We start from the raw sequence: 26,796 nt of genomic DNA, 5'->3' as shown, positions 1-26,796 counted from the left end.
GAAAAAAATATAGAAACGTGTATTTATAAATATTTAATAACTAATGAAGTAAAAAAATTTACTAAATAATAAAATAAGTTAAATATATTTTTATTTATTCTTGTAATTTTTTAAAAATATTATGATGGCCAGAAAACTAAAGAAAGTAAAAGTATTTTGTTTATTAATAATAAATAAAATATATTAACATTAAAATTAAGGCAAGTTATGTGGGGTATTATATATTTAAATAGACTTTTTAAGTAATAGAAAATACCCGCAGACACATGTACCTTTTTCCTTGTGTTGGATGGTTTTAAGTTTCAATTTTTTTAGTTTTTAACGGAAATTTGAAAGCAAAATTTATTTGAATAAAAGGAGTTTAACAAAAAAAATCATATAAAATTATTTTTAATTGAATATTTAAAATAATTTTAACTTGTTTCATGAAAAAAAAGTGCATTATAATTTTTAGTTTTAAGCTTTTAGAAATTATTTCATCCTTTATATATTTTCCTCCCAATTTCTATCTCTCTTGTCTTGACCTTCTATTCAATTTTCACTTAAGATAGTCTCAAGAGTTAAATGAGTTAATCAACTTAACTCATACCTACTTGATAAAATGAAGAACTTGTAACATTCCAAAAGTTATAGGATAATTAATTTAATATATAAATATTAATTAAGTATTTAGGTTTTAACTAAACAAATAAGTTTAAATATAAGAAGCCAAGAGTAAATGGGCCATTAGAGATCCAATATGAAATTAAACTAATCAATCATATGCTCTCACACATTCACTTTTGACCTATAGAGAAAGAGAAAGAAAATAAAGAAATACAAGGGAGCGAAGTAGAAAAAGAATGAAAAATAAAAAATTAGGTAGTAGAAAATCTTGTGACTCTTGTGTTGAGGTGAGTATAACATGTTCTCTTTCCTTCGTTATTAGTGTTCTTTGCTCTTGTATGTTTCCCTTAGCATGTTTATTTTTTTGTTAGTTGTATGCAATAACTTTTACATGATTCAATAGTATTTTCCCATGAATCGATAGGCTAAAGATAACAAAAAGACTTTGTGATAAATTGTGTAATTGATCGGTTAAAAATTGAAATTTTTATGTGTGTGCTTTGTATTAATTATAATATCTATTGATTAATGACTTGGAAGACCATGAGGGCCTCCATTTATTCATATTGCATAATTAGAGATTTGCTAACCAAGGAAAACGAGTTGTATTAGGTTTTGACTCTTTATTTCTCATTATATTTGAGGTGGTTAAGAATGTTCACTCATTGGGGAACACAACCCTACATAATGGAGCATGACCATGTCGAGGTTTAGGTCACCATTTATATCTTGTTTATATAACCTTGCTCAACCATGTATAAAAGATGTATATAACCGTAAATCCTAAAGCATGACCATGTTGAAATTTTAATGATAGAATTATATAATAATCAATTGTCCAATGAAAACTTCCATGATATTTTTTTACCATTTTATTTATTAAACCTAGGTTAAATTATAATTTTCTTAATTCATTCAAATTAACTTGAAATTTTAAAATCTTTCCGTCCTAACTTGCTTAAACTATTTATGACCAAAATAAATTATTTTGATTATAATATTAATTAAAAAGAATAAATTACAATTTTATCGTTCATCATTTTTCACTTGCAATTATCTTATATTAACATGAAAAATATTAAAACTCAAATCTAACTTGAAAAATTATTTTACCACATTAATTTCATGATAATAATTTCATGGTATCATAATTATCAATTATAAAACATTCAATTCTTATAGTTGTCTTTGATTTAATTTTTAATCAATACACAAGAAATATTAGTATTGGCTAGTACAATCTTTTTTTTATCTTAGGTAAGAGATGATGAATGTTTCCCAATTCACTAGATCAGAGACTAATCCTACTCGCTGTGCGTAACTATCACTAACCAAAAAAAATTTTAACAATGGTAAAAATCAAACACGAGTTCTCCCACTAAATAGATTGTTCTCACTCGTGTGAATGAAGCGAGAACTTCCACCCCTACGCCAACCCTTTGAGTTGGCTAGTACAAATTTCTGAAACTACTAATTACTTAATCTTTAAATAAAAAGGTACTACAGAAAGTGTCAACATTAAAGAAGACGAGGACAAAATGCGACTTAGCAGTGCCCCCGCGAAAAAAAGAAAGTAATATACTTTTGACAAATTAGAACTATAGTAAATTGCCACACAATGACCATTAGAGATAACACGAGAAGCTGACTATATCAAAGAATCATCAAATCGACTAGCATACGAAGACACCACCGCCGTTATACCCAGTTGGACCTGATTAGTTAGTTGAGGCATCACTAGTTGGTTGAACTCTATGATCCTCATGGTAACAATCAGGTCATGCATATAGAAACCATCCACGCACAGCTGGTCAAAATACGGTTTCCAGCAGGGGTGGACACGGGTCTGTTAGGACCAGATCTGTGGCATTTTTTAATCCGATCCAATCAATTTTAACATATTTGGATCCAATGGATTTTTTCCTAGTTTAAGTTTGCAATCCAAGTGAAAAAAAATACAATTAAATTGGGCTGGGCTAAAAAACCCAAACTCTAAAGATTAAACAAATATTTAAAAAAATACTAAGCAATTTGATGGATAGGATTAGATAGGATTTTCAAAGTGAAATCCGTGATGCAATCCAAACAAATCAGAATTGCAATTTTTCAATCCGATCCAATCTGGAATTTTGAGTTTGAATTGATTCAGATTCACCGGATTGTCGGATTGATCCGGATCCATGTCAAGCCCTAGTTTCCAGCAGTGTCTAACTGGAGAACGGGCAAAGCTAATGTCTATATTTGTCAGGAGCATTCTTCCAAAACATCCCATATGTACATATCCAAACATCAAAATGCTCATCCAGAACTGTTGGCAACTTCTGCAGCTCTCTGCCTCATCATCTCCATTACAGCAGCTCTTCGTCTTGAATCAGACTGTTGCTGCAACCTCCTTAAGTGTTCTTTTAAATCTCTGATTTAACCCAAAAAGAAAATGTTATACACGCAAAATATATAAACAGTGACTTAAGTAATTGCAATGCCTATGCCTGACCCACAAACCTGCAACGTGGTACATGGCATTCAGATTCCTTGCAAGCACGAGCATGGAGTTGAAGCAAATACCACATTTTCTTGCATAGAACACAACCTCCAGAGGCACGGATTTTGCAATGCATCCCATGACGGAAAAGCCCCTTCACCTTGCGACAATTTGGATATTGGCAGTGGGCAGAACGACATTGAGATGCATGCACAAGAAGATCAAGCATTTTTCGTAACTGTAAATTATAAAATCCATTAACATCAGACCTTATAGATAGAAGTGCAATATCACCACTAAGCATGGTGAATCGGTGATAAAATGAGATTGAAAGTCAAAATCATGTATTAACATTAAAGAATTCAATAGTAAGCAATTGAGTATTATCCCATGTAAATAACACAATATTTCGTAAAACTCCCCCCTTCCCAAAAAAAATTGCCAATTCATTCATGATCATCACAAAAGTTCAACAAAAGGGACTTGGAGGAAGTTTGGTAAAGTCACCTAAATTGTGATCATCCCTAGATAGAGATGTGTGTTGAAAGTCTCACATGACAGCTAGCTTTTGGTAAAAGGGGGACATGTTGAAATCCCACATTGATTAAAGATAGTGTTGAGATTGACTATATAAATGGAGAGCAATCCTCACCTTACAAGCTGGTTTCGTAGGGTTAACTTAGGCCCAAACCTACTTCCTGACTGTAATCAAGATGCAGGATCTACAATGCACCTCTTCTTTTCTTGTTAAGTATACTATCAAGTACGGTTGCAGTGCTATGCATGGCTAGGAGGCCAACAGTTCTGCCACAAGATAGTATGGCCCATTTCTGGAAGCATGCAAGGGCAGCCAATGGTAACAGGAGAAAAGGAGCCTGGTGGGTAGTGTGGGCAGCAATGATTTGGTCCATTTGGCTTCAGCGGAATCATATTATTTTCAACAGTCGAAGATGTGATATTCAACAGTTATTTGAATCTGTCAAATGCAGGTCGTGGGCTTGGTTGAAGGCAACAAATGAACAGTTTTCACCATCTTTTTATGAGTGGCAAATGGATCCGTGCTGGTCGTTAAAACATATTCATTGTTTTTTATATAGCTTCGGTTTTTTATGGCTTCAGGTGTTGTCATATAGAGCTGTTTGTAGTTTGCTACAGGGTACACATTTTACAGTGGGTCAAGGTTAGTTTCCAGATGTGGGTCGTTTTATGGTGCTTACAAGGGTGTGGGGGGTGAACGGTTTATTCAGTTCTTTTCTTAACATACTATCGTGCTTTTGTGCATGGGTTTCTTTTGGGTTCGAGGAAGGTCTTTGCCTTTGTAAGGCTGGTTGCCCTTTATTTGATCTTGACAGGTTTATTCAGGTATCTTTCAACTTGTAATTGGGTGGTTTGTTTTGATGCACTGCTTGTGCCCCCAAACAACACGTTTTTATAATTCAATTGACTTTGCCTTTTTTTTTAAAAAAAAAAGTTCAACAAAGCTAACAATGGAAGTTGACTGACTAGTAGATATACAGCCTTTGTTGCTGCTGCTGTTATCATTGATAATAGCAAATAAACACTCCAACAACATATATGTTCCACATATGCATAAAAGTTCAGAATTTTTCATGCTCAAATTCACATTATATAATTTTAAATGTTCTACATGCTAGAAAATATAAATGAAGGCAGCTCCTCTTCACACTCAAATTTCACCACACATGTATCTGACTTCTTTATTTGAAATGTGCAATATAACCAAGTAATATATAAGCATGCTCATTGAAACGACACATACAGGAACAAATAAAATCTCATACAAACCTGTAATACTCGAAGTTGCCTTGCTTCCTTGTTCTGAGCATCACGATCTGCCATTGATGGGTGATTTGTCAATTTATGAGGATGATCAGCGCCACGGTCCTTTTGATAACAAGCATTGCACACATCATATTCAGGGCAAACTTCACAACGCCAACCTTGGCCTGTTTCTATGTCAAGACGACAAATATTACATGTTGTAACAAATGCAGGGGCAGTTGGATTATGAAGATGATACAAAATCATCATAGAGGAATGCTTGGCCCGCCTTAGAGTATCATACTGATAATGATTTCCCTGGCAGAGACTCAGAAATGCCTGCCTAGTGTCAAAGAATTCACTCTCAAGAATCTCGTCTTTGTCCTTCGTATCGGCAGGTACATCAGTAATTTCTACCTACAAGAACATAAAGGTACGGAAAATTCCAATATCATTTTTTACTGATTTTAGCTATCAAAAGAATACATCACATCAAATTATGAGCTCCATAATTTATCTGACTCACTAGTTATGCTGAAACCAAGGTAATTCACAGCCAAGCTGTACTTAATATTAATATGACACGTGGATGATATGACAGTAATGACACAACAATGAGGATACCAAATTTTTTAATAATTCAAAATAAGATACATGAAGAGTTGATAGCTGTAAATTTAAATTTTAAATAGGGATCCTAGAAGATATAGGTAGTTAAAATCCAAATCAGATTATCAGATCTGATTAGATTTTATTCTCCTTTATTCTAGGAGATTCAGTTAGATGATATAAAGATCAGATTATGCAGATCTAATTTGATTCTCCTTCAATTCTTATCTCTGCATTTATTTTGTAATAAGATTGTTTAGGATTTCACCTAACCATCCCTGTCCATATATATTAATTCCTTGTGTAATTGTGATCAATGTACAAAAATAAAGATCAGTTTCTTCTCCTTCTATTCGTGTATTTGCCTACCACAACTCCCAGAAATTCTAGGCACGCATTGTCATCATTTGTAGCCTCTTGTAGCCTCACATGGAGAAAACATGAGGCAGAAGGGCAACTCGAAGTCACTTCCTTTCACTAGGGAACAATTAGAGCACTTGTCCAAATTCCTTTCAGCTAGAATGTCAGTTAATCCAACCTCTTCTCTAGCCCAACAAGGTATTTCCTTTTCTACTGCTCTTGTTAGCACAAAATAGAATTCTAAGCCCCATGGATCATTGACTCTGGCGCTACTGATCACATGACAAATTGTTCAAAACTGTTCTCCACATACAGTCCTTGTGCAGGTCATAAAAAGATCAGAATTGCAGGTGGTGCTTTGTCTACCATAGCTGGTGTTGGTTCCATTCCTATATCTAAATCTCTAACTCTATATAATGTTCTTCATGTCCCAAATTTGTCATGTAATCTTTTGTCCATTAGTAAATTGAAACATGCTCTAAACTGTTTGGATATTTTTTACTCCTGTACTCGCAAATTCGGAGAGTTGAGTTCAGGGAGGATGATTGGCAGTGCTAAGGAGGTTGATGGACACTATCTCTTTGAGGATGAAGTTGTCTTTAAGGAAAAAAAACTCAGGGTAATTGTCTTAATTAAGTTTCTGTTCATGAAGATGGAAAAATTATGCTATGGAATTGTATGCTAGGTCACCCAAGTTTTGTGTACTTGAAACATTTATTTCCTGAACTTTTTAAAAATAAAAATCCAAATCTGTTTTCTTGTGAAGTTTGTCGACTTTCAAAGCATCAGCATTCCTCTCATTCTCCTCAATCTTATAAAAGATCAAGTACATTCACTTTAATTTGTAGTGATGTTTGGTGGCCTAGTCGGGACCCTAAACCAAATGGAAAAAGATTGTTTGTCACCTTTATAGATGATCATACAAGATTAACATGGATTTACTTGATGAAAACAAAATCTGAAGTTGATAATATATTTTGAACTTCAAAATGTTTTCACAAGTTTTTTCCAAATAATAAACTCTCATGCACTTTACCCCTTAGAATATTTGGGTGTACTGTCTTTGTACCATTGTTTTTAAGGATGTTATTTTTTTTAAAGAAAAAACCCTTTTTTTTCAAAATCGTCTTGGGGGGGGGGGGGGGGGAAGATGCTGTCCAGTATTTCAAACTTCAGATTTTTCAGTCTTGCCAACTTTACAAAATTCAGATTTTTTTAAATTTAGATTCCAAGCATAAAGAAGGAAATTTAGATACTCAAAACAAGGGTGAACCTAATCAGCAAAATAAAAACAAGATTTCAGAACCTGTTTTAGAAACTGCAATTATTGAAACTGAACAAAAAGAGACAACATACAGTGTGTAATAAGGGTGTGGAACCCTTTGATCTAGTCTATACCAGAATGACAAATCTCAAAGAATAGAGCCAAATGATCCTCAAGACTGCCATGACTCTGAGAACCCATCAGGTAACAATTTTTCTAATTCTGTCCAACCTGTTCAAACTATAGTTGAATTTGTCCCTGACAATTCTGCCCTTCCTATTGCGATTAGAGAGGGCATTAGATCACATTAGATCATGTACAAAGCATCCTATCTCAAATTTTGTCTCATGAAAACTTTTCCCCTTCATTTCGGGCTTTTACTTTAGAACTGACAAAAAAAGAAATTCCAAAAGATATACAGGCTGCTCTAAAGGTTCCTGAGTGGAAGGAAGCTGTCTTGGAGGAGATGAGAGCCCTGGAGAAGAATCAGACTTGGAAAAAGGTAGACTTGCCTAGAGGAAAGACAAGTGTGGGGTTTAAATGGGTGTTTACCATCAAGTATAAGGCAGATCTATAGAGAGATACTAAGCCAGGTTAGTTGCTAAACAATCAGACTTATGGTACTGATTACTCAGAAACCTTTGCCCCTGTTGCCAAGTTATAAGCAGTTAGAGTTCTTTTGTCACTAAGTGCAAATTTAGACTGGCCATTGCAGCAGCTAGACGTGAAGAATGCCTTTTTGAATGGAGATTTGGAGGAAGACGTCTACATGGATGCACCCCCAGGTTTTGTATCGCATTTTAATAAAAAAAGTATGCAGGCTTCAAAAGTCTCTCTATGGATTGAAACAATAACCTAGAGCTTGGTTTGAGAGATTGGCCAAGTTTGTTACAAAGGTTTGGCTTTTCGGTGGTCTATCGAAACTGCAAGGAACATGTTGTTCCAACAGGTACTTTATGAATCTGACTGTAAGTGTCTCACTGATAACTGGAGAAGTGGCACCTTTGGCCAGCGTGATTATTTCACCGGTGTGTTGAAGGATAGTGTTCTGTTAGCTAGTCTTTCCAGCTTTCATTCACTTTGTTTTGTTAACAGATTAGAAAACTGAGCCACAGATAAACTAGCTCATTTAGCATTTTATGTTAAGGAGGCTTATTGGATTGAGGACATGCATCCCCAATTATTGCCCATTGTATCTGATGATGTACTACCTGCTGCCTCTTCCACTGAATAAAACATCATCCCTTACACTTCAAAAAGGGTAGGTTCAGTGTCAAAGTGATCATACAAAGTTTGAGATTAAAGACCTCAGGTCCTTAAAATATTTTTTGGGATGGAGGTTGCAAGATCAAAGAAAGGAATTGTTGTGTCACAATGAAAGCATATTCTGGATCTTCTCAAAGACACTAGGATGATGGGTTGTAGGCCAGCTGAAACTCCTATAGATCCTAACAAAAAACTTGGAAATGAAGACAAAGGAGATCCAGTTGATATGGCAGGGTACCAAAGATTAGTGGGAAGATTAATTTATTTCTATCATACCCAGCCAGACATAGCCTTTGCAGTAAGTTTAGTGAGACAATTCATGCACTCAGCCACTCACACATGAAGAACACCTTGAGGCAGTTTACAGGATTTTAAGGTATTTAAAAAGTGCTCCGGGTAAAGGACTGTTTTTTAAGAAAACCGGGCAGCAAGGCATCAAAGTATTCACACATGGAGATTGGGCTGGATCCATTATTAACCAAAAGTCCACTTCCGGCTATTGTACATTTCTTTGGGGTAATTTGGTTACTTGGAGAAGCAAAAAACAGAATGTTGCTGCTAGAAGTAGTGCAGAGCCTGAATAATAGGACAATGACCAGGGAGTTTGTTAAATTTTATAGCTTAAAAGGATTCTAGAAGAGTTACAACTTTCTATGACTCTTTCCATAAAGTTGTACTGTGATAACAAGGTTGCAATAAGCATTTCCCAGAATCCAGTTCAGCATGATCGAACCAAGCATGTAGAAATCAACAGGCATTTCATAAAAGAGATGGTGGATGGAGGCTTAATTTGCATGCCATTTGTTCCCACTTCACAGCAATTGGCAGACATTCTTACAAAAGGACTGTTTAGACCTAATTTTGAATTTTTTGTAAGCAAGTTGGGCATGCTGGACATCTATGCACCAACTTGAGGGCAGGTGTTGACAGCTGTATATAAATTTATGGGTTAATCAAGTTTTTAGTTCCTCAATTTTTATAGATTCCAATTTTTAGTCCTTCATTAATTTTTCATTAGTATTTTTAGTCCCTCTAAATATTTTTACCAATTTTTAGTCCCTCATTGGACTAATTTTGAACAATAAAAATAAATGAGGGACTAAAAATGCTAACAAAAAATTAATGAAGGACTAAAAGTTGTAAAAAAAATTAAGGAACTAAAAATTTGTATTTGAAAAAGATGAAGGACTAAAAACTTAATTAATCCTAAATTTAAATTTCAAATAAGGATCCTAGAAGATATGCGTAGCTAAAATCCAAATCAGATTAGATTTTATTCTCCTTTATTCTAGGAGATTCAGTTAGTTGGTATCAAGATCTGATTTGATTCTCCTTTATTTTCCTACCTTGGCATTTATTTTGTAAGCAGGGTGTCTAGGATTTCACCTAACCATCCCTGTCTATATAGATTCCTCATGTAATTGTGATAATGTACAAAAATAAAGATCAGTTTCTTCTCCTAAAATTACAAGATACATTAACATAAATTAAAACAAAATCTATATAAACATAATATAGGTAAAAGAGACTTTGATTACTAGATAGTTAGTTTGGGGCTGGCATGTTGCCTGCAAATAAGAAAAGGGTTTGAGAGGGATTTTATCTTGTGATTTGAGAAGGAACTCAGATTATTGTAGGAGAGTTCAGGCCTCTTGAAAGTCCTGGTACTCATTTGTACGCTTTTCTCTTAATAGAAGTTTTTTTCTCCCTACTTTTGATCCAGTTTCTATCAAAAAGAGAGAACAGTATTGGAGTCGTATGCAATTTTAGTCTTATTCAAAGTACCGGAGTTGTTTCCCAAACACATTAGTTGACAATTTTTTTAAACGGATGATAATCCCAGTCCCAGGGTACGTGACTAGGCATGTCATATATGTATCGGTATGGGTTGTGCATATGACATCGATATCTTTGACATTTTGGGAGTATCTAAGCTTCATAGCTGCCAAGTGCTAAAAAAATTTCACACAGCTGTACAGGTAAGAAAAGAACCAGTGCAAAATCAATCCTTCAAATAGGAACATTAAAAATGCCTGCTTACTCACAGGATAAAGGGTGTGTTTTTCCCTCTGGTTAATAGGATGCTGTTCTCTCTCTTCGCGCTTTAGTTCTGCTTCATAACACCTAAGAAGAGAACATTGTTATCAATATACTGAATATCTTTGAATGTAGGAGGAAAAATTAAGACAGTGTGTGACAAGTAAAGTTGATAGGTTGAGTTTGGAATTGGTTGAGTTGATAAATAATATCAGACAAGAAGAAAAATCATAAAAAGAATTCCAATAATGAATACTGAATGTAACTTTAAGATGTATAATGCTATTTAGACAATTATCATCAGCAGTTTCAATATTCTCCAAAAATAGGAACTAAAACAATGACATACAAATTATAGAACCCTCTTTAAATATGATATACAGAGGCTATGTTTGACAAAGTATTTCAGCTAACTTATAACTTTTTCTACAAGCTGAAAAACTTGTTTGACTGTTCGGTAAACAAGTTTTTTTTAGTAGCTTCTAGCGTTTTTTGAAAGAAAGATTGTCCCAAGAAAATGAAGAGATTCTGTGGCAGCCATTGTTCAAAGTGATTCCTCATGAAAAGATGATTTGGTACTCTCGGTTGTTGATCAACAACAACAACAACATCATTCTGAACAATGGGTATTGGACTCAAGTTATTATTATCATAAGAGTCCACACTGAATCTTAGAATGTGGATTTAGCTCTAACTCAACCCCAAAAGCTAGCTAATAAGATGAGGGTTGCCCCCACTTGTATACTCTATCTTGGCACTACCTCTAGCCGATGTGAGACTTGAATTTTGTACAATCTATCTTCGCACTACCTCTAGCCAATGTGGGACTTGAATTTTGTACAATCTCTAGCCGATGTGGAACTTGAATTTTTCCAAATACTCCCCTTCACGTCCAACACTTTTGGGCTTGGTGTGTGGATAACATGGGGGGTGACCCTTTTAATGAATCTATGATAGGCTCTGATACCATCTTAAAGTGTAGGTTTGGGCCAAACTCAATAGCTCACAGGATGAGGATTACCCCCACTTATATACTCTATCTTGACACTATTTTTAGCTGATGTGAGACTTGAATTTTTTCCAATACCAAAATTGGTTCATGACTTATGAAAAGAAATCTGGTGGTAATGTTTCGATGGGTAACAATGCTCCTTGCAAGACAGTTGGGATAGGTTCTATACAAATCAAAATGCATGATGGAATTGTTAGAACCTTAACCAATGTTCACCATGTTCCAAAGCTTAAGAAGAATCTAATCTCTATGAGAGCGATGGATTCAAAAGGTTTTAACTTCAATGTTGAAGGTGGAGTGATGCAAATCAAAGGGAAAGGCAAGTCTGATGTAATGCAGGGAACCAAGCAAGGAAATCTGTATATCCTGCAAGGTTCCACAGTGACAGACTCAGCTTCAACTATTTCACAAGCTGGAAGTCCTGCGTCCAATGATAATTCTTTGTGGCATACGCGTCTAGGTCACACAAGTGAAAATGGACTGAAAATTCTGAGAAAGCAAGGGCTACTTGCAAATCACAAGATGGAACCTCTTTAGTTTTGTGAGCATTGTGTCTATGGAAGCAGAATAGGACGAAATTCCCAAAGGCAGTGCACACTACAATGGCCACATTGGATGGCGTCCATTTTGATTGTTGGAGGCCTTTGAGAGTTTCATCCCTAGGAGGGGTAAGATATTTCCTCTCTATCATTGATGATTACTCAAGGATAACATGGGTATCCATGAAGCAAAAATCTGAAACCTTCAAATGTCTCGAGCATTGGACAACACTCATGCAGAATCAAACAAGAAAATTAAGTGTTTGAGGACTGACAATGGCTGGAAATTTTGTTCTGAAGAATTCAATGAATTTTATAAGGAAGAAGGTATTGCTATACAACATATTGTTTGGCATACTCCTCAGCAAAATGGAGTAGCTGAAAGAATGAACAAGACCTTATTGGGAAGGACCAGATGCATGTTATCAAACTCAAGGCCGAATAGAAGTTTTTTGGCTAAGGCAGTCAGCACAACATGTTACTTGGTGAATTGCTCCCCGTCCACAAACCAACTGATTACTCAATGCTGAATGTGATTTGATGTTCGGCATATTAACATGTAAATGAAGGTAAGCTAGAATCCAGAGCTAAGAAGGGTGTCCTTATGAGCTACGGAGATGGAGTTAAAGGATTCTGAATCTAGTCTCCGTTAGAAAGAAAGGTCATTCTGAGTAGAGATATCGGTTTTGATGAACTCTCTACACTGCATTCGAAGTCTATGGAAGATTCAAGCAAGGCAACTAAGGTCACTAAGCAGGTGGAGTTTGAGATCCCTACAATAAAAAAATTTAGTGATCAAGAGCACTCTGAAGCACCTAATGATACTGAACAAAATCATTAGACGCAACCCCAACAACGTCAGTCTGAATCAGTGGATGAGTCTGACTAGAAGAGTCTGAACCTTACGAGGAAGCCTAAGACTACTACTCTTAGGAAGTCTCAAAGGCAAATCAAAGCACCTAAAAGATAAAGCTTTGATGATATTGTTTCCTGTGCACTCCAGGTGGCAGAAGAAGTTGACTTATTCGAACTAACCACCTATCATGAAGCAATTACTTATTCTGAAGCTGATAAGTTGTTTTCACATCAAGTTGCAACTATGGACAGGGAGCTATAACAACTTGATGTGAAAACAACTTTTCTCCATGGAAAAGTGGGAGGAAGAAATTTTTATGAAACAACCAAAAGGTTTTGAAGTGCAAGGAAAGGAAGATTTTATTTGTAGGTTGTAAAGGTCTCTTTATGGATTGAAGCAATCTCCAAGACAATGGTACAAGAGATTCGATTAGTTAATTATCTCTCATGGGTACAATAAAAGTCCATATGATTCATGTGTTTATCATAGTAAGGTGAAGGATGGTGCATACATTTATCTACTTCTCTATGTGGACGACATGCCCATAGTATCTTGACACAAGTTTGAAATTCGGAAACTGAAGTCACTTTTTAATAGTGAATTTGAGATGAAAGATATGGGAGCAACTAAAAAGATTTTGGGCATGGAAATTAGGAGGAATCATGCTCAGAATAAGCTTTTCTTATGCCAAAAGGAATACATTTAGAAAGTGTTGAATCATTTTTGGATAGCAACAGCAAAACCAATATGTACTTCTTTGACATCGTCCATTCATCTCTTTGAAATCGATACTACTCAATCAAAATCAGAAAAGGAATGCATGCTCGTGTTCCTTATGTTAGTGCAATTGGAAGTCTAACGTATGTCATGGTATGCACAAGACCAGATCTAGCACAAACAGCCAGTATAGTGAGTAGTATATGGGTAAACTTGGGAAGGAACATTGACAAACAATTAAACGAATATTCAAGTACCTTAAGGGTACAACTGATATTGGACTCATCTACCAAGGTGACACATCTTGTGCACTTACTGGTTATTTAGATTCTAACCATGCTGGAGATTTGAGTGCAAGACAATCTGTGACAGGTTATGCTTTGACAGGTGGCAATTCCCTTGTAGGTCGGAAAGCTACACTTCAGCCCATAGTTGCCTTGTCAACCACAGAGGCAGAATACATGGCTTTGGCAAAAGCAGCTAAGGAAGAAATCTAGTTAAAGGGTCTTATTATCAATCTTAGGTTTCCTCAGGATAAAGCCTATCATTTTCTACGACAATCTGAGTGGAATCTGCTTAGCCAAAGACCAAGTCCATCATGAAAGGACTAAATACATTGACGCCCGATGTCACTTCATTCGTACTAAGAAGAGGATAGGATTAAAGTCTAGAAAGTTAATACAAGAGAAAACTGAGCCGATATGTTGACAAAGCCTATTACAAGAAAGAAATTTATACATTGTTTGGATCTACTCAATGTAGATTGTTGGAAATAACTTTGTGAATCTAATTCAGAATTGTTACTAAACCAAGGTAGAGATTGTTGAAAGAGGGGACTAGATGACACTGCCTGTATTGTCCAGTCCAGTCCTTTGTGCTGGAATTTATCTTTTGTCCAGTGGAGCATTCAATCATGTCTAAAAATGTATTGTCCAGTTTGTTTAGTTAGTTGTTAGATGGTTCAGATAACAAATCTTGTTTGTAACCGTTTTCTCTTATTTCTGTTTCAATTTGTTACACTCCTATATAAGAGAATTAGTTAGAAGGGTTAAGCGTGATGAGAGTGCTAAACCCACAACTTGTAATATCATTGTTTTGATCTTCAATAACAATGATACTCCTTTTTTGCGTTACGATTATCTGTTTTCTTCTTCCCTAATCTGAATTCGTCTTTCTCAGTCTTAAACTCAACAACCGCTTTTCAACAATTGGTTTACAGCTTGGCCTCCTTCAACTTATGTTTGCCCAATGAACTCAGTTATGATATGTTTGATTTCTCTCAAAAGTACATTTGGACAATTACATTTGGCTTAAAACCAAGTTTCAAATGAAAGCAATATCAAAGTTGCTTTTGCAAACTCTATTAGCAAAATGAAATTCATTCAAATATAGGTTTGCAAACTTTAATCCTAACATACACTAAAGAAATGTGAAAACCAAACAGAGATATCTCCTTATTATTGTTAGAGATTATAGATCATAAAATATAGAATAGTGAGATATTACTAATACTTATATGATATTATAAAATAATACAATAACTATAAAATAAATATTTACACTTTTAAATCAGTTTTAGTGATATTATTATATGTATTAGCTACATATACTATCATTTATCATACTTTTGTATTAAAATATATTTTTATATTTTTGGTAGGATCTTACGATCCTATGTTTTATGATCTTGTAACCCTCCTCCATGTCATAAGTAGGATCTTGATCATGACAACGTTGGTTATTATTATGTTTAGTTGAGTTCAATGTATCTTATGAAGTAGTGATACTTTAAATGCTCCCTTAAAAGTAGTAGTTATTATCGTGACAACATTATGTTGTGTGATATGCTCAAGTAAATTCAGAAAATAAATTTGTTTCTCTTCTCACAATAATAATACTAATAAAATAATAATAATGGATAAATTGTGATAATATATTTTAGCACATTTAAATTGACATATTACATGACAAAACAAGACGATGGAAGAATCCTTACTTGTCACAGATCTGAAAATTCTTGCATTGCCTGCAAACCCAACGGTTGCCAGACACCATTAGAATACAGCAATGAGTGCATGCATGCTGCAAATGAACCATGATAAAATCTTCCTTCATTGGGCAAATGGTTTCACCAAGCTGGATAGAGATCAAAAGCTTTATTACAAGGAAATTGCTATTTCCACTCAAGGAAACCCCATATAAATGTTAAATGCAATAAGTGAGAAGATATAATTTGGAGATCTAGTTATACAACATATGCAACAAATTCAAAAACATGATTAGCACTGGACTTCATTTGCCCAAAAGAACAAATGAACAATAACATGTTCAAAGATCAAAATGGCAAATTACTTTGTGCATTAGGAGAAGGTCTTTTGAGGCATTTCCAGAAAGATCTGACTGACCAGATGCTTTCAAAGCCCTTTTTGTTATAGTCTTCTTAGTTGTTCCTTTCTTATTTTGTTTTCTTCCATCTTCCTCTTGACGAAGCTGATAAATCAAATCCTCTGCAGCCCCAGGCCAGTAGTCACCATCAAAATATGGGAGCCTTGCTGCTGTAACCTTAGCCCTACATTCACCAGAAGATACAAAGAAATGATCGTACAAGTTGGTGAGATCAACCACAATATTCTCCTTGGAAGCTTTTCTTAACATGGACAGGTACCTGTTGGAAATTGTTCATGAAACAAACTATAGTTAGAAATGAGTACCTTGAGCATTTTGTACATGTAAAACAATTAGGCAACTTCACTTTCTCATTATGTTTATCCTGAAGCTTTTAAACTTACCATTCCCTAAGCTTATCAGATTTTGGAGTTTTCTGAATTTCCGGATGACAATATAAAATATAATCTTCACCCTTTAATGGAGGACATGCCCATATGTAGCAGCTTGTAAAACCACGTTTCTTGCAATACTCAAGGTATCCAATCTAAAAGAAAATCATAACGAAAACTACTCAACTATTTATATAGAATAGAACTACAGGAAGGAAACAAATCAGAACTTGAATGACTCCAACAAAGGGTTCCACAAGGCTGTATAATATTCCACCCAACACAAGGACAAGGAATTAGAACTAAAGGTTACCAGAATTTCATGATAAACAAATGTCCGAAGAGCTTCTCCAGTTACTGCTTTAACCTCAGGCCTAAAATACTTTACAGAGTCCAGATATGAAAGATAAACCCGCCGTTGATTCGGAAATTGACATTCAGATCCAAACTCTTGAACATACATGCCAAAGAGGCATACTTCCACACCTTCAATCTTCTGAAACAACAAGATTACCTGAAATGGAAACCAAAAGTCATCAAAATCCAGAATAAATAATAACGACTTGATTACCAACATGACTAGCTCTAAAGCAACCTTCCCTTTACCTTCGATTTATATGGAAATTCTGTTGGGTAATTTTCTTCCTGAAAAATCTCCAAAAACCTCTGTTTAACTTCTAACTTCTTGTCTACAGATGACACAACTCTTATAACAAGAGCTTCAGCTCCAGGCACCTGGTAACATCAATTAAAAATGTTTTATATATAACCAAAGCATAAACACACACCAAATGGAATTCTTTCTCTGCAGGAAACCAGTTAGGAGTTTAATCATCAACCTCCAATAAACAAAATGGCACCAATGTAAAACACAAGAGAGAGAGAAGAGCAAGAATATATATAAAAAAAAAATTGAATGATCAAATTATAAGTTCAATACTCCAATCAAATAAACTTCTGAAGCATAATATTCAAATAAGTGATAAATGAAACTTTAAGATTATAATAAACAACTTGCAGCCATTACTTAGTGACAATTTAGTAAGTCTTATCAGAAAAAAAGTTAGTAATGCTATACTGCCGACTTTAGCTACATTTGCCAGTGGAGGATAAATGTCATGATCAGTGACATCAGTATTCAAGTCAAGAAAATTGAGAATGTATTTTGATTTTAGGGATTCTTCACAAGGCCTAGATTTTAGGTTCTAACAAATTGATGACAATCCTAGCATTATTTCCAATGACGAATAAGGAAAACAACAGTAACTATCAAGTACTAACTCTCCTAAAAGCTTAAGCTATTAGGTGAAGGCTTGTGAATGGTATGCCTGAAACCACGGATGCAAGAGGATATCGGGCTTGAAGCACGGATAATGCAAAAAGCCCACCCTGCCTCGTATTGAAATTCAACACTATTTGAAAAAAGGTCACATGAATTGAGCTCAAGCCAATTTAATCATATATACTTATACCATGCCAAGAGTTAACTTTACTAAAATCTTAAGGCATTAGATGGAAGCTCATGAATGGTTTTATATGTAACAATAACAATCTCTACTAAACAAATCAGAGAGAGAGAGAGAAAGGAAGAGAGAATTGAGGTTTGGGAAAACTTTGGTAAGAGTTTCTGTTAATGAATTGTAAAACCCAATGATTCAATACAGTTTACAATAATATTTAGTTAGACTAACTGTCTAACTGTCTTAACTAACAACAGCTGTCACGACAGCTGTTGAGTGGTAAAGTAACTAACTAATAACTAACCTAAAGGGTTAGTTAATAGTAAGGAAAAATAAAACTGTACAATGGAGTTGAATACTCCTATATCTACATATGCAATATACAAAAAGAGATGAATCACCTCATCATAACTTTTCCCTTGAAGTCGGGCCCTCTCTTGTCTTTCATGCTTTAGTCTCCTAAATAATTGTTGTTCTATGTGATCACTGAGAATTGTTCTTGGTAAATCCTTGGCTCCAAGAACAGCACTTTGCGGTAAGGGCTTGCGCTCACTTCTTTCTACTTCTTGAATATAGCAGTTAGGGCAAGTGTAATCAGCTTGTCCACCATCATTTCTTCGACCATTAAATAAGGCACAAATTTGATGTTGCCATGCCTCACATTTATCACATTGAACCCACTGCATGCAGATAAAGTAGATGGTTATTAAAACAAAGTAAACTGCCAATCAATAAACAAAATAAGACATGATACGCACCCATTCCTCTGTTTCCTCGTCATTTTTCTTCTTTTCTAACCTTGACTTAGGAAAAGGAGTCCCATCAACAACAATGGTGTCTCCACGAGGCTCATTATAGCATGGAATACAAAAATAATGCCGTGTATCACCAGTACCCATGGTATAATACATATTATTTCGTTTAATCCGAACACCACATGTTGTGCAATAAATAGGGGATGGTTCAAAAGTTAGTTTTTCTACAGCACACAATTGACAGGAGTTCTCACTCATTGAATGCTCCATTGCTTGATTCTTCTCTGCTTTTGATTTGCTCTGTCACAATAAATAGATGCATCTCGGTAAAATTAGGATACCAAGACAATTAAAGAAGTATAAGACTATAAGGAATTAAGGAGGACATACAGCAACTGAACAACTAAAAGCAAACAGTAGATAATTCTTGGACAAACCTTCAAAAAATTATTTATGAACATCTTAGGAAAACTAACATATCCTACCATTTTTAAATAATAGGGATGACATGAATGGGTTTTTTTTTCTTTTCAATGTGTATGTAACTATATAACTCAATAAATTCCATGAACATTTGAAAGCAACTATAATGGTTGATTTATCAATCTGGATTGTTGCATGCAAAATATAAACCTCACAAACATAATGAGAAGCTAAGATGTGCATTAAGTAAATTAAGAATCTAGAAGAAGCATTAGAAATTATATTTTCATGAACTTGAAAAAATGAGGGGAAAAGATTTAAATGCTGAAACCAATGATTGACATATCATATTATATGCATAAAAAAATCAAAGTTCAGTAGATGACAAACAGCATAGGTATTTAGATGTGATAATGAATGATAATTAGGAACCCAAGTTCTGCTGAATATGCATGATAAACATAGTTCACCATTTCCAGTTGATGCATTTTTAGTCATTCTGGGGTGTTCGGCATTGGGCTTGGAGTTTTTTTTAACTAGGGTTGGGGGGTTATGTAAGACAAAGGCATAGCAAGCTCAGTGAAGTGCTAAGATTTCATACTTTTTAAACTATAACAGAAATGATTCATGCTACCATTAAATTAATGGCTATAAAGTAATTTTTCTGTTAAAAAAATGCAACAAGAATAAATAGTCTTACTTGGCCAACCCATCGCCTGAGGCCAGTGATATGTTCCCTGACTTGCTCAGGAGTAAACAACTCAGTCAATGAGACCCCCTTTATTTTTGGCTTACCAGACTTGGTTCCAGCCCCATGATCAGATGGCTGGTCCACATTTTCTTGCTTATCTTGTCCACTTTGTTTCTCAGTTTTAATATTTTCTGGCCTAGCTATATTAGCTGGCTCAGTATGTGTGACAGGCTTACCAGTGGGCATTTTATCATGTGCACTATCCTCATCCATTTTTGTCTCACTAAGATTTTCATGAATTGAATGCACCAGAACTTCTTCTTTAACTTCAGTAGGCTCAGATTTAGTTGATATAGACATTTCACCACTGAGATAGACTTGGCACTGAGTATCCTTTGAATCCCGTGAGTCACAATTTAGAACAGATGAAGAAGAATTGTCATATTCAGGATTAATGGACTGGGTGCACTGCTCAGTTTTCATACGCTTTAGAGATGGTAGGTCTTCTGAAGTTTCAACCACTAGTGGAGACTTCGAGATCAATCTAGGTGATGGGCCTACCACATTATAGGATTCGCAGGATCCATTTAAAGCATTTGCCAAACATGATTCAGGATCTGACCAAATTTTGGGCTTAAGTTGAAATGCATGCCGATACTTTCTTACCAAAACACAAACAGGGCAATGTGGATTATTGCATTTTATGAAATGAAGAAGCAATCTCCTGGTATGATGACAACGAGGATATGGACAATAAGGTATAGTACATCCATCTATGTGATTACATAACTTTTGTGCAGTAGAACAATGGCGTTCTAGGCAATGTCCTTCTGGGGCAGAACAGTGACGAGCGTGAAATAAAAATAAAAGCCACCTCTGTTGATTCCTGTGTGACTTCTTTATATTACTGCTTGGGTCTATCTGCTCAGTTGAGCTTCTGGGAGCAACAGCTTGACCAATAATAGATCCATCTGATGATAAAGTATTGCATTGAGCTACGTCCTGCCCTGATATTCTTCGATGAAAATCCATGGGAAGATGCTGTTCATGTGGCATACCCTGAGGAATGTGGTGTCCATCTAGTGATCGAGGCCATTGATTTATAAGTATGGATGTGGATTGTGACCCAGCTGAAAGACAGCTAAAATTATTTTGTGACTCTGAAAGCAATCGATGTGGATGCAACATTTGTTGTGAAATCTGAGGTGGTGATGAGGATGAGTCGTTCTGGCCCAATGAAAAATGTTGAGCAACCTTAGAGCAATCATTAGAAGAAATTTGCTGGAACTGGTTCTGCATCTTAGATACACGGAACTGTTCAGAAAGCTGAGAATCAAGAACTTCTTTATGTGGTTCAACTCCAGACTCAGACTTTACTATATTGTCTAGATTGGAAGAGAGCTGAGACTGAGAGAAGGCATCATTGTTGACCAAATGCTGAGGTTGCTGACCTTGCAGCTTCAGTTGAAATTGCTGTGGAGCATACCGCTCTGACTGGTGACATTGTTGGGGTCTTTGCTCATATTGCTGTTGAGTATGCACATGACCATCTCTTGAAGTCAATGAAGACTGGTATTTTAAATTTTTCAATGAATTTATTGCCTGAGACTTTTGATGAGAAGTCTGATGCATACTGTTCAAATTTGAATGACCACTTATCAGTGAGCTGGTAATGGGTATTGATGGCAATTTTACTGCATTCATGTTCTGAGTGTTCATCATAGACCCAGAGGATGTCGCAGATGCATAAAAGCTTACAGAAGTAAAAGTGTCAGCATTAAGCAATCCATATCTGTCACCTGATAATGAGATTGTTACCCTTTTGTGTGAGATTTCAATTAGTACAGAGAAAAAATATACTTTCCCATCCCTCAAAGTCCAACAGGAAATGGTGTGCACATAGACATGTAGATGCCACACACCCTACAAACAACAACAACCAAGCTTTTTCCCACAAGGTTGACGCCATAATCTTTTATAGTTAGACCACTAATTAAGATTAAGATATCGCTTTATTTAAATATTGATTTATTTCGGTTTATCTTGTTCCATTATCTTTCCCTATCTTAATAAGATCTGGATATCAATATCCAGATTCCAGATCCTTATTTTATTAATTAGGATAAATTTTATATATAATCCTATCAATTAGAGATCTATTTATTTTTATTTTATTAATTAGAATCAATTATAGTAATTGTTAGGCATATCTTTGTAGCCTTTTTAAAGGGCAGACTTGATTGAAATATAATCAATGAGAAATACTATTCAGAAAAACTTGTGCTAGTCTAGGAGGGCTTTGTCAAGGACGAGTATGCTTCTTGCTTTCACATAGGTTGCAAGAAAGATTAGTCCACGTCTAGACCTGTGACTCAATTCTTCACAAAGGTTCATACCAGTTTTGTCATAAATCATGTGTTCCCAACAAACAACAGTGTAGCTAAAAAAGATTATACCACCATGGGGAGGGGCAGGAAGGAGGTAAAGGTCTTTGATTTTATACTTAATAATAATAAATAAAAAGCAAAAAAAACTAATGCACCCTATAGCGCTATGCAAAGCTATGAGGGGTGATAATTGTACGCAGCCTTACCCTTGCATATGCAAAGAGACTGTTTTCCAGATTCGAACCCATGACCAATTGGTCACCAAGGCACAACTTTACCATTGTGCCAGGGCTCGCCCTCATGATTTTAAATCAAACAAAAAGATTTAGAAAGATTACCCTGCACTACCAGTTGTTGATTTTGATCAAAGTGCTGCTGTAAGTGTTTAGGGGAATTAGTGTACGCTGAAGAATAGTCATCAGTGCCAGGTTCATTTGCAAGTTGTATGCTGTTTCCAATCAAGCCTAGCCCATTATTTATAGAATCATTTGGATATGCAAATGAATTTTGCAGCAAATCAGATCTCATTCCACCATCCATTTGACTGCCAAGGTTGTGCAATGCATGATTGTTGTGGCCACTATCTTGCAGCTTCTGGTGCCGCTGCGGTTGTGACTGTGACTGAGATAGTTTTGTAGAATCAACAGCGGAAAAAGAACTGCTGTTAGTTGAAGGATCCAGATTTGTATATGAACGATTATTACTGACACTAAATCCTGGAGTTGGAATCATCTGGCTAGTAGCTCTTGGCACCCCCACTGATGACATGTTTCCTCCTGAAACAACAAAAAAATATGTAAAAGACTGCTAGTAACCATTAGACAAACCTGCAATAAGTAGACCCACAAATGCAGGGAAAGAAAAACAAACTGAAAGGACTAAGGAATCAAAACAACTAGAATTACCATCAGATCTATTTAAAGAGCTTCCAAGCATGTTACCAGCAGGTAACATGCTTACACTATTGACAGATGAGGATGCTATGCTGTTACACCCACCGGCAGCAATCATTGAGGCATCCACAGAAGATGCTATGATCATGGTTGAATTTGTAACATGCGACATACCAGGGGTTGGTATCATTGTACCAATTGGAGAAGAGCTAACAAGCTGTGGATGTTGTTGGTTGTGATTAGTCATAGATGACCTTCTAAGGAAATTAGATAAGCGACTCTCTAGTGTGTCCAAGTTCATGTAGTCCTCCTAAAAGACAAGTCCAGAACATCATCAACACTATAAATAGTAATTGTTGACAAAAAGCATATAAAACCAGAGAACAATCCAAAGATCCTAAGATTAACCTAGGAAACAGAGAAAAAGTCCCATGTTGTAAGTTATAGAATTAGAAATTACATGGATTTAAACAGGGGAAAAGTAAGTTTGGATGACATCCCTCCAATTAGTGGAAAAAAAAATTAGTTAGAGGTCTGGAAAAACCTTAGAAATAGCAGTTTTAAACATGCCCTCTTCGAGGCGTTTTGCAAGATCCTTAACCTTCCTTCTATGTGCTTCTGTAACGGGATGCTGGTACCGCTGCAATAGTATATTATATCTGGAAGGTAAAAAGTAGCATGCTTATTGTTGTTAAAATTGAAATAAATGGTAAAAGATTGTCATAAACTAATTATCCCAAAATCTTAAGTTGTTAGGTGAAAGCACTATCAAACACACCTTCTCAGGCATTGCCATAAAGGCTTTGATACCATCTAATGAAAGAATTAACCCAAAAGCTAAAGATGTTCAGTGAATGCATGTGAATAGTTTTATACCTAAAACAAAGATTATCACAGTCTAACCTTATGTGTATATTATACAATTTTTAAGTTATGAAAACCAAAGATAGATGGGGCCAAGGGTGCATAATAGAATCAAATATGGAGAGAGAATAATCCAGTTCACCTAACAACACATACACTACAAGAGTCATAGTCAACAACTTTGATAGACTGAGCTGGCTAATAAAAAGTAAAGCAATAAATTATGAAAATGACTAAACAGAATCTGTTGTAATATCTTATAGCCTAAAAATCACACTAAGCCTTACATGTGAGAAACAACACAAGGCATTACGTTGGACATAAAACAAATATACATAATAATTAAGTTCCCAAATTATTTCTTTCCATTTTGTTTTACCATGAGAAGCACCAAGCTTATGCCCTTATCATACTACATGGGTTGCTTGATCAATGTCATTGAGCTCTACCAAAAAGACAAAAACTATTTATCTTGTTTTGATTTTAGATAATTTCAATGGATTATTTCCTAATATGAACTCACGTATAAAATGTACCAACTTTCATATTACATAAGTTTCACACAACAACAATCATGCCTTGTCTCACTAGGTTGTGTCAATTAGCTTTATTCAAGAAAAATATACATAACCCATATTAATAATCTACCCTATCAATAAAACTTCTCATGATTCAGCACAGTTCACCAGATTGAGTGTACCAAAAAATCAACTATAAAGAAATATATTAAAAAAAAACTTACATTTTCTCTAGAGTTAAAGAACGAGCTCTAAGAAATTCAGGATCCATAGTTGTACAAACTCCTATATTTGGCATCTGAGGCAGGGCATTTCCATTCAGTTGAATCAGGCCAGGCAACTGAGGCCCTGATTGATTAGGTGCCTTCCCCGATATCTTTTCTGGAATCTGTGCCTGTAATTTTAACTTCACTTTCTCTGTTATTCACATTTGTAAAACCTGTGCCAGGATTTCACCACCAACTAACAGTTCAGCTGTAAGCCTGTAACATGAACCCCATTGTCATGGCAAGAACAAAACAACTGGACGATTTATATGTAAATCTTGAAGGGGAATAAAAAACTAAATATGATTATTTGATATAAGTCACAGAACAATCCAAGAATCCTAGCACCAAACTGTTGCAAGTAAACTCAATGTTAAAACACGGTTCAAGCCATATCAAAAGTCAACAATTCATGGACCCAAAGTACAAAGAAGAAAGATATCGGAAGTTACAAAATATGCAACGAAATGACAAATTATATTGAATGCAAGCAACCATTATAAAATCTGCTGAATTTTATCAAAAGGAAAGGCGCGGACGAGATTCCGATAAGCAAATCCCCCTCTGCTCGTGATTGGTAGTGAAATATTAAAATTATATTAAATAAATTTAATTAACCATAATAATTACAGTGAGTAACTCACGATAGATAGTAAATCAAATCAAATCAAATCAAAACAGCCAAAGGAAGAAATAAACCCTAACGTTGATGGGTCACAACGAACCTAGACGCCGGAAAATAGAGTACAAACCCGTCAGAAGTTCGGAATTACTAAATAGAGTTCGGAAATAATCACAACTATCGACGACCACGACGACTACAATCAACGATTCTTTTACCTTAGAGAGTCGGTTACACCGTTCCCATGTAAAGGCACGTGCAAATTTTGAAACGAAGGAAAACGAAAATTGAAGAATGTGAAATTAAAGGGTTCTAGGGATAATATGGGAAAGAGCGAGAAATAAAGGTAAAAAAGATATTTAACCATTCGATTAAAACTTAAACTATCTAACGCTTAAAAAAAATGGTTTCTTGTGATAGGAGACCTCCAACGTCTTGTTTAAGTTTGTTTAAAAAAAATATTAAAATAGGTATATATACTTAACTTTTGGTTTTGATTTTTCATAATTATTTATTTATTTTTTATCTTTAACATTTAAAAAAATTTGTTTTTAATTATTGTGTTAAAATTTCAACAATTGGGGACATGATCATTAACTTTTTAAAAATATGATTTGTGGTAATTTTAAAATCGGCAATGTTCATTTTGAAATTTAAGTTACAATTTCTAGCAATTAAAAATGACATAACCAATCAAAGGAGCAAGAAGAAAGGATCTCATATCCATTTTGTTTTCTAATTCCTCGTGTTTGTCATCCATTGTAGTCCGACAACATTGTCACCATCGTCCCTGGAAATGGATTTGGAAGATAGAGAGAAAAAAAAAATTGTGGCGCATTTGGTCTTGGTGAAGTTAACGGCGATGGCGGTCGCGCACTAACCCTGCCACCCTCCTCCAACATCATGTGTCGCCTCTACCTCTAGATTTGATCACACACACGATCCTTTCGACAAACCTCGATTGAGAAGATTTTGTCAGTCTGGTCGTCACCACGTGCAACGCCCTTTATTAAAAAAATAACTCATACTAAAAGAATATAAAATCTCAAAATTATAATAATATGAAAATACCTTTTGTATAATAAATAGTCAAATAAATAAGCTTTACATAAATAAAAATATCATCCTCGAAATATGGACATCTAAACTAAATGAACACTAAAAATACAACAAAAGTAATTGCATTCAGTGTCTTATTTTGAAGTAGTAACCAAACAAAAATAAATGTAACTAAGAAAACTATGTCTTCAAGTCTTCTCAAACTTAACAATTTCTTCATCATATTAATAACACTTATAAGGAGATGACAATCTTATTGAATAAAACAACTAACAAAAGTTCACAAATAGTGTTGTTCTCAACCAGTGTGATAATCCAAAAAATTGACCATAATATCCTAAATGAATTTAATATAGGATTATATATATATATATATATATATATATATATATATATATATATATATACATATATACATAGCAATAAAAATCCTATTAAACAATCACAATTCATACAATTTTGAATAAATAAAAATTTTAAATAAATGGCAACACCTCAATGCATCCAAATAAATATAACAAACACAACTTAGTGTTTCTCATAATCACAAT

The 26,796-nt window shown here is 34.9% G+C and overlaps 1 protein-coding gene across 2 annotated transcripts; it reads right to left on the bottom strand.

The window, feature by feature from the left end:
• Positions 1-1,928: 1,928 nt before the first annotated feature.
• On the bottom strand, positions 1,929-25,507 carry LOC114388529 (histone acetyltransferase HAC1-like). 2 transcript variants are annotated; one of them, XM_028349061.1, is made up of 17 exons: positions 25,405-25,507; positions 24,523-24,780; positions 23,461-23,575; positions 22,929-23,226; positions 22,362-22,799; positions 19,646-21,435; positions 18,526-18,822; positions 18,169-18,447; positions 16,914-17,042; positions 16,621-16,821; positions 16,320-16,462; positions 15,883-16,195; positions 15,527-15,666; positions 10,415-10,493; positions 4,895-5,287; positions 3,109-3,326; positions 1,929-3,019 (listed from the first exon to the last, which is right to left on the bottom strand). In XM_028349061.1, the coding sequence occupies exons 2-17, from the start codon at positions 24,594-24,596 to the stop codon at positions 2,905-2,907; spliced, it is 5,022 nt and encodes a 1,673-aa protein (XP_028204862.1). In that variant the 5' UTR covers positions 24,597-24,780; positions 25,405-25,507; the 3' UTR covers positions 1,929-2,904. The 2 variants fall into 2 exon arrangements, with proteins under 2 accessions (XP_028204862.1, XP_028204863.1); XM_028349062.1 differs by lacking the exon at positions 25,405-25,507 and adding an exon at positions 25,290-25,397.
• Between the last annotated feature and the right edge of the window lie 1,289 nt (positions 25,508-26,796).

This window comes from Glycine soja, chromosome 15, assembly GCF_004193775.1.
Source record: "Glycine soja cultivar W05 chromosome 15, ASM419377v2, whole genome shotgun sequence".
NCBI classification, from domain to species: domain Eukaryota; kingdom Viridiplantae; phylum Streptophyta; class Magnoliopsida; order Fabales; family Fabaceae; genus Glycine; species Glycine soja.
The sequence above is the reverse complement of the archived record's forward strand: the minus strand, read 5'-3'. Positions and strand labels throughout refer to the sequence as shown.

Bases quoted from the DNA above. Each gene is read 5' to 3' on its own strand.
- LOC114388529 (XM_028349061.1), bottom strand. From the start codon at position 24,596: ATGCCAAATATAGGAGTTTGTACAACTATGGATCCTGAATTTCTTAGA. The intron at 17,043-18,168 runs GTGATTCATCTC...TGATGTTACCAG, and splicing joins AAGGGAAAAGTTATGATGAG to GTGCCTGGAGCTGAAGCTCT. The intron at 10,494-15,526 runs GTAAGGATTCTT...TTCTCTTCTTAG, and splicing joins AATTTTCAGATCTGTGACAA to GTGTTATGAAGCAGAACTAA.